Source organism: Octopus bimaculoides, chromosome 10 (genome assembly GCF_001194135.2).
Source record: "Octopus bimaculoides isolate UCB-OBI-ISO-001 chromosome 10, ASM119413v2, whole genome shotgun sequence".
Lineage (NCBI taxonomy): Eukaryota > Metazoa > Mollusca > Cephalopoda > Octopoda > Octopodidae > Octopus > Octopus bimaculoides.
The window spans coordinates 17,353,656-17,367,259 of NC_068990.1; the positions used below are offsets into that span (position 1 = coordinate 17,353,656).

The 13,604-nt window shown below is 38.0% G+C and overlaps 1 protein-coding gene across 1 annotated transcript in view; it reads right to left on the bottom strand.

Moving 5' to 3' along the window:
• LOC106883988 (integrin alpha-6) overlaps positions 1-13,604 on the bottom strand; it is a 188,437-nt gene that overhangs the window by 38,454 nt on the left and 136,379 nt on the right. The window contains exons 6-7 of the mRNA XM_014935149.2: positions 5,632-5,718; positions 372-454 (exon numbers count right to left, since the gene is read on the bottom strand). Coding sequence (XP_014790635.1) covers positions 372-454; positions 5,632-5,718 — 170 coding nt within the window. The remainder of the gene's footprint in view (positions 1-371; positions 455-5,631; positions 5,719-13,604) is intronic.

Below are 13,604 nucleotides of genomic sequence, written 5' to 3' on the forward strand. Positions count from 1 at the left end.
CGATATTAATTAATATCAATTTAATACCAGGAAACTAGCACATTAAAAGAATCAGAAGGTTCAGAAAAATATTTTCTTCAAGCTCCTAAAAAGATTATAGTACTTGTGTATATAAGATTGACCAGTGACCGGTCTGTCAATATGCTAGAAGAAGCTCACTTAAAAAAAAAAATATATATATATATATGTCAGACTTCTTTTGGTTTCCATCTACCAAATGCATTCACAAGGCTTTAGTAGGCCCTGGGCTATAGTAGAAGACACTTGCCCATGTACTGGGATTAGACCTGACACTATAGTTGAGAGACAAATTTCTTACCACACAAGCAGGAGAAAAGAGAGGGGTAAATCCTACAAAATAAGTAACTTACAGCTCCACTGCCATCTCGAGGTACACCCATGACATAGTATTCATATTTATCATTAAAGAATTTTCCAGAAGATACAGCATAACCTAAAAAGAAACAAAAAGAAATGATTGATAATAATAATAATAATAGCAATAATAATAATTTTTTTCTGCCATAGGTTCATGGCAGTGCTCAACTGGTGCTTATTTTATCGAGGCCAAAAGGAGGAAAGGCAAAACTGACCTTTGCAGAATTTGGACTCAGAACGTAAAGACAGACAAAATGCCACAGAGCATTTTACTCAGCATTCTAACAAATCTGCTGCCAGCTCACTGTTTTCTAACTCAATAAAAATGTCTGCTATCTTACAATATTCTATGTAAATATATTCATCGAAGGATTATATCTTCAAAATTTAAAATATTAAACCAGTGTATCTTGGATAAATATCCCTATAAGAGGCTTGAATATGCTCGTTGTGACAACACACACACACACACACACACGCATATATCATCTTATTTATCCAGGACTACATTATCCAATGAGCCAATATTTTTTAAGATTGCAGGGATTAATATGAAGTAATTTTACCTGATATTTCTAGCAGGTTGCATGGCCAAATAAATACTTTTGTTGGTTGGTTCATGTTTAGAAACTCTTATGAATATTACCCTGGTGTTCAACCATTACTGTAATTCTACTCTCCAAACACTACAGATTTATTTTATATACCCCTACAGATTCTGTCAACCAAGACCCTTACCCACTTTTGATACCAATCCACCTGACACAACACCTGACTCTATGATTCATGTTTGAAAGAATCTAAATCAAAACTTTCCATCAAAATTTTATGTTAATTTTCATTCCAAATATTAACTTAATAAAGACATTGTTATTTTACAAAATTCCTCATTATCTTCCAAATTAATTAAAACAAAGTAATACATTTCAAGAGAAATATTAATAACAAAAAAAGGGTTAACAGGGCTGCAACTACTACTAATAATAATGACAGCAGGAGCAGCATCAGCAAGAAGGTTTTCTAAGGACTATCAAGATAAGTAAAATGGCTTCTAATTGAAGTTTCAGTCCCTACAGACGTTAAGGTATCACTAAAAGAAATCAAGATACTATCCAAATAAAAAGATCTGGAAATAGACAACTAGAATGTAAAAATTGAAGACATAAACAATCCCTTGGATAATAAAATGTCTTGGGTATGATAAAAATTAAAGCAGGTGAATTCATAACTGAAACCACAACATGTACAAATATCAATGGCATAGAGAAAATTGTGCTACCAGGTATAGCATACACTTTTATATTGGGTGTTTCTAATACAATGGAAGAGATAGAACTGAAGCAAAATAGTCCACTTAACATAAGAACATAGAATTGAACTTTGTTGTGCAATGAGAGCATGTAATAAGAATATGATTACTATCTTTGAGATCTTCCACTTGTTTTAGTATAGGACTGCAGCCATACTGGAGCACCACCTGGAAGGATTTTAGTCAAATGAATCAACCCTACTACTTGTTTTTAGAGCTTAGTGCTTATTCTAAGATCTCTTTTTCTGAACCACTGTGTTATAGGGATATAATCAAACCAACACACACACACACACAACAATACAGATTTCTTTCAGTTTCTGTTTACAAAATCTTTTCACAAGGCTTTAGTTGACCCTTGGCTATAGTAGAAGACACGTGGTAGGACTGAACCTGGAACTATATGATTAAGAAGCAAACTTCACCACACGGCCACATCTGCACCCACAAACTATTTATTATAAAAAACAGTTTCTGATTTAGGTCCAAGGATAACAATTTTGAGAGGAGGGGGTAAGTTGATACCAGTATGTGACAGGTACCCCTGGAGGGGTGAAAAGTAAAATTGACTTTGGTGGAATTTGTGCGTGTGTGTACATGTATGTCAATTAATATATATATATGCCAGCAGTGAAGGTGCATGGCTTAGTGGTTAGAGGAATTCGACTCATGATCATAAGGTCGTGAGTTCAATTCCTGGCAGTGCATTGTGTCCCTGAATAAGACACTTTATGACACATTGCTCCAGTCCACTAAGCTGGCAAAAATGGATTGTCTCTGTATTTCAAAGGGTCAGCCTTGTCACATTCTGTGTCATGCCAAATCTCTCTGTGAACTACATTAAGAATACACGTGTCTGTGGAGTGCTCAGCCACTTGCATGTTAATTTCGTGAGCAGGTTGTTCTGTTGTTCCGGATCAACTGGAACCCTCATTGTCTTAACCAACAGAGTGCCAGGTGTATATATGTATATATATACATGCAAGAACAGCCTGTGCATATCACCTTCCTCCTTTTTCCCTCTCCTCCACCCACACACATCTGAACAACAAACTTTTTCCAACCACTGCTTTTCTGAATGTCCTGAAGGGGTCTTCATCCCGAAATATAGAAATACAAGGTAAAACTGCAACTTTGTTCTGTTTTCTTTTCATTTTGTTGTTTACTTTGTACCTTCTCGCATTGTTCCAGCTTTACACAACTACATTCTTTAAAGTAATTATGTAGGTATGTGTGTGTGTGTGTGAATGTATGTTAATTACAATATGCAGATAAATAGCAGTTCTAATGTCAGGGCAGATATTTCCCCATGTGCTAGTTATTTTTATTATGCATTCCATTGTTCAAAACACTTGAAACAGAAAAAGCACAACAAAAATACATCAACATTAAAAGCATAAACAACCAGGCTGTGTCACCTTTTTGATACCAATCCGCCTGATTCTATGATTCTATGATGCAAACTTCCTGTTTTAAAGTCATCATCATCATCATCATCGTTTAACGTCCGCTTTCCGTGCTAGCATGGGTTGGACGATTTGACTGAGGACTGGTGAAACCAGATGGCTACACCAGGCTCCAATCTGATTTGGCATAGTTTCTACAGCTGGGTGCCCTTCCTAACGCCAACCACTCCGAGAGTGTAGTGGGTGCTTTTACGTGCCACCAACACAAAGGCCAGTCAGGCGGTACTGGCAACGATCTCGCTCGAATGTCTTTTCATGTGCCACTGGCACAAGTGCCAGGAAGGCGACGTTGGTAACGAACATGCTCAAACGGTGCTATTTACATGCCACCAGCACGGAAGCCAGACAGCTGGTGCTCTGGCAATGATCATGCTCGGACAGTGCTCTTAGTGCTCCACTGGTAGAGGTGCCATCATGATTTTGCTTTCGGGAATTAAAATCTTCCATCAAAATTTCATATTAATTCCTTACATATTAATTCCTTAATGATAGTTATTCTATTAAATTCTTCATTATTTTCACAATTAATTGAAATAAGAACCTATGTAAAAAGCATATGTGCCAGCACTACATACAGAGCACTCATGCCAGCACCACATAAAAGACACCTATGCTAGTGCCATGTAAGGAAGCACCTGTTCCAGTGCCATGTAAACAGCACCCATGCTGGCACTATGTAAAATTCTCCCAGTACACTCTGTAAAGTGGTTGGCATTAGGAAGGGAATCCAGTCATAGAAACCATACCAAAACAGACAACTGGAGGCTGGTGAGGCTCTCTGGCTCACCATCTCCTGTCATACTATCCAACCATGCCAGTGTAGAAAACAGGCATTAAATGATGATGATGATAATGATGATGGAAGGTAGTGTATTTCAACAGAAAGTTTAAGTTAACTCTGACCGAGGATACTTTGACTAAGAGTAATCCAGCCATGACTGTACCATCTGCTATTCTATTTTTCAGTCTGCTGTTTCTAGTAATCTGAATGGCCATTAAGAGGCTTTCCCATTGGTGTCAGTGTTACATGATGTTTAAAATTGCTGGAAAAAATACAGACAGGATGGTCATGGCTAGATTACATTTCATCATAGGTTGCTCATTCAGGGCTGCTGACATGGGGCTAAATAACAACAACTATTACAACAACAGCAGCAGCAGCCACCACTACCATGTATAATAGGAATGCTCTTGAATGCCCTTCTGTGGTCATCTGGCTTGCTAAAAACAACAGCTAAACCTTTCTCAAACATACTTTATTGATTTAAAAATAACTACAAAAAGAACATTGGAATCTTAGATACACTACGATTTTAAATAAAATGAATAAAAGGAGATACCTTTGATTTTAAGTCAGATTGATCAAGACTGATTTGTACCTAAACAACAAGAACAAGAACAACAATACAAAAAAAAAGACATGATGATGATGATGATCATTATCATCACCACCGCTACTGCCATCATCATCATCATCATCATTGTCATCTGCATCGTCGTCATCCTCATTTTTAACATCCATGATCCATACTGGCATGGGTTGGATGATTTGACAGGATCGACTGAATCCAACAAGTCCCATGAATGCATCATGTTGCAATGTCTGCTTTGGCATGGTTTCTATGGCTGGATGCCCTTTCTAACACCAACCACTTCACAGCTTGTATTGAGTACTTTTTCTGTGTTACCAGTACTAGTGAGGTTGCCTTGCAGCTTGCAAGACAACAAAGACTGGTGGGTGGGAGGCTTTATGTGAGGAGATGAGGGGTTAAATTATGAAAGGAGGGAGTAGCTACATGTTTATTGACCCTTTGGTGAGAGTGACAATGATCAGTAGAAGCTGCAAGTTCAGGTGGCTTCTTAAGGTACAAGGTGAGTAGAAGTGTACTAGGACAGAGGTACTAGCAGTATGGGTAGATGAGTTTGTATTCCATCTGTCAAATCTGCTCACAAGGTTTTGGTCAGCCAAAGGGGAATAGCAGAAGACATTTGCCTGAGGTGCCACACAGTGTGGGCATGAACCTGAAACCATGTGATTGAGAAGCAAACTACTCAACCACACAACCATGTTTGCATCAATAGAAATATATAGAATATATTAAGAAAATTAAATAATTGCAGCATGGAAGGTGTTTATAAGTCATTTAAAAACACAAAAACCGTTAGATTCACTTCAACATTTAAATTTAATTTGCCAAAATATTTTTGTTGCTTTGAAACCGCGACCTATTGTCTGACAAAATTCCATGCAGCAAATTAAACTTAAATGTCGAAGTGAATCTAATGGTTTTTGTGTGTTTCTTAAATGGTTTATAAACACCTTCCACGCTGCAATTGTTTTTGTTTCAGCACACAATCTCAGATCAGGTCACTTGCTATGCAAGTACATCTCCGTAATTAAGAAAATTGTCCTCTTGAAAAGGAGAGTGAAATGAATGAAATTGAAACAGGAAAACAAGTAGAATCTGCATGACTTACCAGCATAATTGTTATCAATGTCAGACTGCAGTAACAAAGGCTTTCCTGCTGGAGTTTCTCCTTTATTGGGAAACAAAATTATTCCACCTAGATAGAAAAAAAAAATTAATGCTTAATTAGTTAACTTATCATCATCATCATCATCATCATTGCGGGAGATAGCAGTGCATGCCATCAAAGTAACACTGAGGTATACCCATCATGAGTACTTGTCTGATAAGGGTACACCAGGCACATGCATCACATCCATATGTGTGCGACACAGTGATCTCAGATCAAGATAAACAGCACATGAACTTGCAGGTGGGGCCCAGTTAGAATTTTCTTCATGTCGAGTAGCCCATCCCACTCAAAAGGTCCCTGAATAAGGTTTGTTTAAGGATGTTGAACGAAACACCTATTTCTCCAGAGGTGAATTATCTAAACCCCAAAGAATTCCTCTCAAGACATGGCTATTTTGCTCCCCAACTACTTCTGCTTGTGATCAGAGATGCACATAAGGGATAAGCTTAACTGGTTAAGGTCAAACAACTGACAAGCAAATATGTGGTATTGAGCAGAATATTTGCCGTAGCCCATCTTTTATACTAAGACAAAACAATGTACATGATAACACTTCCAATCAATTAAGATCAGAAGCCATGAGAGCTACTGCCTGGTACTGCAGCCAGGCATTTCTTCTTCTTCTTCTTCTTCATCGTCATCGTCGTCACCATCATCGCCGCCGCCGTCGTCGTCGTCGTCGTCATCATCATCATCATGGCAGAATTGTTAGCACTGTGGACAAAATGCTCAGCAGCATTTCATTTGTCTTTAGGTTCTGAGTTTAAATTTCACGGGGGTCAGCTTTGCTTTTCATTCTTTTGGAGTTGATAGAATAAGTACCAGTTGAGCGCTGTGTGTGTGTTGGGGGAGGGGGCGATGTAATCTACTTAACCCCTCTCCCAGAATTGCTGGCCCTGTGCCAAAATTATTATTATTATTATTATTATTATTATTATTATCATTATTATAACTGTCAATGCCCTAGTATGGCCACAGCCCTCTGGATGGAAAAAGTAAGACAGTGACCGAATTTATAAACAAATAACTGTTTTATTTCTTCGTTATTTGCTGCACGAGCAAGACAGACAACAACCTTGTAACATAGTAAAAAAAAATCTGAGAAAGGAGAAATAACATGTGTTATACAAATGTATGAACATATATTTTACATTGGCATAAAAATCTCTACAGAATAAATAAAAGAAATATCCCACACACAGACCCATATATCATTTGTCTTACATTTAACTAATTGTTGGTTAACCTCATAGCCCTGAATAGAAAATGGCCGTAAGGCATTTACATTTAAAAATAAATAAGATATAGTAGATAGACTACGGTATTAAATTTTATTTTCTGTTTAAATAGAGCATGTGGCTGTATGATTCATTTAAGAATATATATTGACTGTTTAAAAATTCTTTTATTTTAAATCTAATCAGTAATAATAATACAATTTCTAATTACATTGTTTGGTATCTAATTAAACTAAACAATATGTTGTTCGTTTGCTTTTGTTTTATTTTGCAACAATTCTTTCTATTTGAGTCCATGGAGTAGTGGTGAGAAGATTAATGGGGTCACAAAGTGGATGGAGACCAAGGACACTGTGATAATTGGCATGGCTATAAGGAACTATGAGGCAGTAACAGGAGCAAAAATCAGCCAATGAAAGGCAGTAGGCCTATTGTTTAACATATATATAGACAAGTCCATGCCATCCAAAGGTGTTGTAAGGTGCTGATGGATGGAAGGATTAAGTTGCCCAGATTTCCTGGTGGACAACAATTGGGATATGGTGACAAGCAGGATAGTCAATCTTACCTAGAAACAGGCCAAGAGAAAGCTATCCCGAAAAGTAAGGCAGAGGTGGTGAACACTTACATCTCTGCTATCATATAATTCAGCCTGACCATTGTGCCCTGCTCCAGTTCACATCTCAGCAGACTGAAGTGCTTGCTCTTCAGTGTTCTGTGGAGCAATGTGCTCCACTGGTCAGGCATACCATTTTCTGTCAACAACTGCTGAATAGGGGATGAGGCATGCTATCACTAAAGATGCTCAGGCATGTGCTGAAGCTGCAAAATCTCCAGCAATTCCTTGATAATGAACAGGTGTGGGTGCCGTTTTCAGACAGACATTCCCATAGTTCATCTTTTTGACAGAGGTGTAATTCTATGTCAAGCATAGATCAAGACATGACACTTGGCATCTGGATTGTCATTAAGTGCTCACACTCTACCAGTTAGACAGTGCAGTTGGTGGAAGTTCCACCATGATATTCAAGAGCAGGTTAACAGTGAGCAAGAGTGATAATGTTCTCAGGAGAGACACTGGACATCAACTGGCTCATCTGTTCTGGAGGACTTTCAGGTCAGAGCCCAGTAATAATTTTCAGAACTCTCTGGCCTGACAGCACTTGCAGGGGACATTTCTGGCTTGAAATAAACTCAACAAACATGATAGTGTTGTTAGTTGTACTTGTCTGAGGTGCATACAGAACAAAAGATGCATATGTTCAATGTCCAATCATTATTAACTTGTGGCATTATATTGAACACCTGTCATCACATGTAGGATGGATTTGGTTAACTGCTCAGTCCATGGTAAGGATTGTCCTGCTGTCTTCCTTTGGCCATGAAGGACAGGCAGTGTTTAGCTGTCTGGTGGCTTTAGTGAAAGAGGTTGTGTAAGGGACCAGATTGAAAGAGCTGAAGAAAGGCACCTTCCCCTTCAGCTAAACCATCATTAACTTCCCCAAGTTTCACTTGAAAAGAAAAATGAGGATGAAGAGGTAAATGCTGCCTCCCAGATGAGAGTGATGAGCATGGTGTAAATGAACAGGTTTGCTTTGAAAATACACCTGCAGATCCAAGAAGGATAACTGGAAGAGATTTTTTCCCCCTCAGTGGTCAGGGTGCTATGGTTTTCATGGTGTTTCCACAAGTAGACCTTGGACATTTCCTATTTTGGTAAATGATTCATTCTCTAGAATATATTGTTTCTTTGTTACTGTTATTCTTCTTTTTACAGGTTCTTTCAAGTAATCCCACATTCTATCATTCTGTACCATTCCCAATGTTTTTGTGAACCCTTAGCAAGTAATAAAGAAAATAAAAACATTATTGTTGTTGTTGTTGTTTACTTTTAATCTGTATGTTTGTTACAGTCACTTGTCGAGACACACCTAGTGCCCTAGGGCAGGTGAAGGATAAGAGATATTATAGTATGACCAAAAGTTTGGGGAGGGGAAGTAGCAGGGGCAGTAGCAAAATATTTTCATGTAATACAACACAGACAGTGAACTTGATAGAGTTTTTCTAAGGATGTGGGCCGTACTTGTCAACACAATCTTTTGGATTTTTTGGGGACATGATCCTCCTGGGATGTTGTCTAGATGTTTCTTCTTCTTCTCCTTCTTCTTCCTCCTCCTCCTTCTTATTATTATTTATTAAGGTGACAAGCTGGCAGAATTGATAGCACGCCAGGCAAAATGCTTAGCAGCATTTCATCCATCTTTATGTTCTGAGTTCAAACTCCGCCGAAGCCAACTTTACTTTTCATCCACTTGGGGGTCAATAAAATAAGCACCATTTGAATACTGGGGTTGAAGTAATTAACTATCCCCCTCCCTCAAATTTCAGGCCTTGTGCCTATAGTAGAAAGGATTATTAATATTATTTTATTGACTTTGCACAGCTTCTAATGTTGGAGATGTACTACAGTGCCAGCTGTTCACTACAAGTGAAATAAGGTAACACCCCTTATTTTTTGGAGCACCATCCGGAGTATTCAAGTGGTTCCAAGCAGTGCTGTTTTCTGCAAATACTCCACCCTTATTGCAGCCCCTATTTGTTCCATGTATTATTATTAATTATTATTATTATTATTATTATTATTAAGGCAATGAGATGGCAGAATTGTTGGTACATTGGAAAAAATGCTTAACAGCATTTCTTCCGCCACTTTATGTTCTGAGCTCAAATCCCACAGAGGTCAGCTTTGCCTCTCATCCTTTTAGGGTCAAAAGAATATAGTACTAATTAAGCACTGACGTTAATGTAATCGACTTACCCTCTCCCCTAAAATTGCTGGCCTTTATTATTACTCTGGCTTTGTGCCAAAATTAAAAACCATTAACATTGTTGTTGTTGTTGTTGTTGTTATTTAAAATAACATCAATCATTATGTAATTGGGAACACAGATACATAAAGTTTAAAATAGACACATGGCCATAAGAGAAAGAAGAGAGAGAGAGAGCTTATCAAAGATCTCTCAGTTTAACTAATTTGTCAAAGAAAGAAAAACAAAGTTATTTTGTAACCTAAAATAATCTTTAATTTCAAGGAAGGCCATATCTTGATAGAGGAACACATTCATATTCCTGCCTTATGCACAGACTAAATATCAACAACAACAAAAAAAATTTAAAAAATTAAAATAAGACAAGAATTCTTTTGCTAGTTACATAGAATTTTACAGCGTACAGGGTGGATGTAAAGTCAGTTACAGTTTTAATAAAAACAGCTCAATTTATATAATTCTTTTTTTGCAGACTTTTAGGATCAATCATGAATACGATGAATACAGAAGACTGTGTAGCAATAGTCATCTTGCTGAATCATGTAAAATCTGCAAATAATAATTCTGTTTTTAGAGATTGTTGCCAGTGCCGCTAGACTGGCTTCTATGCAGGACATGAAACTTGGCTTGTGAAGACCTGTTGGGGCAAGCGAAAGTGAAATTGTGATGGCACCTGTACCCAGCGTCGCCTTCCTGGCACTTGTGCCGGTGGCATGTGTAAAGTCATTCAAACGAGATTGTGCCAGTGCCGCTGGACTGACTCCTGTGCAGGTGGCACGTAAAATGCACCATTTTGAGCGTGGCCGTTGCCAATACCACCTGACTGGCCTTCGTGCCGGTGGCACGTAAAAGCACCCACTACACTCTTGGAGTGGTTGGCGTTAGGAAGGGCATTCAGCTGTAGAAACTCTGCTAAATCAGATTGGAGCCTGGTGTAGCCATCCAGTTCACCAGTCCTCAGTCAAATCGTCCAACCCATGCTAGCATGGAAAGCGGATGTCAAACGATGATGATGATGATGCATAGATGTCTTTGAGAGACTCAGTCTATGTTCTGCTGCAGAACGAACAGATATCCATGAATTTTCTTTAATGATTTGACCCACAGAAGTCACAGTATTCTCTGACGTACTTTGGCACAAGTCCAGCAGTTTTTGAGGGGAGGGGAAAAGTCGATTACATCAACCCTTGTACTTAGCTGGTACTTATTCTGTTGACCCTGACATGATGAAAGATAAAGACAACCTTAGCGGAATTTGAACTCAGAATGTAAAAATGAACGAAATGTTGCTAAACATTTTGCCTGAAGTAGTAATGATTCTGACAGCTCAACAACAACAACATCAAAAACAGCAGCACCACCACCACCGCTACTACTACTTAGAATTAGATTTTTTTTTATCAGATGCCCATCCTGTCACCAAACCTCACTTGTTTCTAAGCAAGGCAATATTTCCTCATGACCAGACATGTTCATGTAGAATACTGGAAATGAAGGAAAGGAGTAACACTGAGTGCATGAGAGTGGCACTCATTTACAAGTATCATATAACATCAAGCTAAAGTGCCATGCAGTGGGAATGAGGCTGAGACTATGGGGTTGGGAGACAAACATCTCAGCCACAGAGCCATATCTGCACCAATTTTACAAAAATTATTTGCTTAAATTAGAGCAGATATGAATCTTTCTTAAATCCCCCGCCCCATCTAAGAATATATTTATAGGTCAATATAATGTTTATAGGTCAGACTTCATCAATTTCTATAATTAAACCAAATCTGACATATTTATTCCAAGATTAGGTTAGCTTAATCGGGGATGTTATTCTATTAATGATGATTTTGACCCAGAAAAGACTTAGAACTGATTACCATTCTAAGGAATTACCAACTGAGATATCTCATCAAAATTTAGTAAGGAAAACTGACTGAGGGTAAAGGAAATGATCCTAGATATATAAACAGCCAAATTACTCTGAACTTAGCACCATACAGGTTTCATGTTCGGGCCCCCATCTTGTATTGATACAGTCAAAGGTTATGTGGTTAGATGCAGGCAGTGCTGTCTGTTTAAGAAGTTCATTCTGCAAACACTTGATTTTAGGTTCTGTCCCACTGCATGGCACCTTGGGCAAGTATCTCTTACTAAAGCCCTGGGCCAAGAAAAGCCTTCTGAATGGATTTCGTAGATGGAAACTGAAAGAAGCTGATTTTGTGTGTGTGTGTGTGTGTGTGTGTGCATAACACAAAGAATCACACACACACACACACACACACAATACACAAGGATGTATAGACACCCATGTACACACACACACACATGCACAAAAACAACACGCACATGTACACACATACGTATGTGTGAGTGCCTCTGCATGCATGTTTGTGATGCCTTGTCTTTTCTACTCTAGGCACAAGGCCCAACATTTTTGGGGTGGGGGCCAATCGATTAGATCAACCCCAGTTTGAAACTGGTACTTAATTTATCGACCCCCACCAAAAGGATGAAAGGCAAAGTCGACCTTGGCTGAATGTGACGCCTTGTTTTGTAAACGGATATCACCATCATACAAATGGAGCCTTTTGTTTCCAATCTTCTATGAAAAACATGTCTGCCTATGATAGAAATATTACCTTACATGGGAACAAGTATGGAGCATCCAGCCATAGAAAATCTGCATCAATGAATTTCATCTGATCCATGTAAGCATGGTCAGTAGTGACACCAGTGGCATGGCATTACCACCATCATCATTTTAATGTCCCTCTTCCATGCTTGCATGGGTTGGGTGAAACTTGTTGAGGCAGATTTCTTGATCAGTTGCCTTTCTTGAAATAATCCTCACCTGTTTTCTAGCAATTATTTTCTAATGGCCAGGCTTTTCTTCATGGAAAATTGGGAATGAACAACACTTTACAAGCAACATATGATGTCAAGACAAGGACAAACACACACACACACAACAGGCTTCTTTCAGTTTCTACCTACCAAATCCACTCGCAAGGCTTTGATCAACCTGAGGTTATAGTATAAGCCCAAGGTGCTGTGAACTGGGACTGAACTCAAAACCACATGGTTGGGAAGGAAACTTTTTAACTGCACAGCCATGCTTGCACCAGTTTATTTGAAATACTGAATGAATAAGCATTCAATATTTGAATTTCTAACAAAATTTCCATTCAACATCTTAATATCCATTTCAGATTTTTGCGCTTTCCTAGATTTTAGAATTACAACAGCTGGTTTATCAATTTGAAATTTCATGCCAGAAGAATTGAAAAATACCATATTTGGCTGCATAAAAGACACATGGGCATATTAGAGCATCCCCATTTCAGCAGCATATATTCAAGAAAAAATGTTTTAGTGTATTATAACATGAATATTTAAAGCAATCTAAGCTCTACATTGCATATAGGACCAGGGGGTGATTTTTTTTTAGGTATTTTTGTAAGGAAAAAAGTGAATCTTTCACACCATCAGATATAGTAAATAAAATATATATAAAAAAAGGAAAATATTGCTGTTTATTATCTTTTACCTGTTTTAGTCCAATAAATCAGCTGCAATAATTTTTTACTAATTATTTTGTTTCAGTCATTTGACTGCGACCATGCTGGAGCAGCACGTTTTAGTTGAACAAACCGACCCCAGGACTTATTCTTTGTAAACCTATTACTTATTCTATCGGTCTCTTTTGCCAAACCACTAAGTTACAGGGACGTAAACACACCAACATCGGTTGTCAAACGATGGGTGGGGGGACAAACACAGACACACATACAAATATCTACATGTGTATATATGTATGTATGTATATATATATATATATATATATATATAT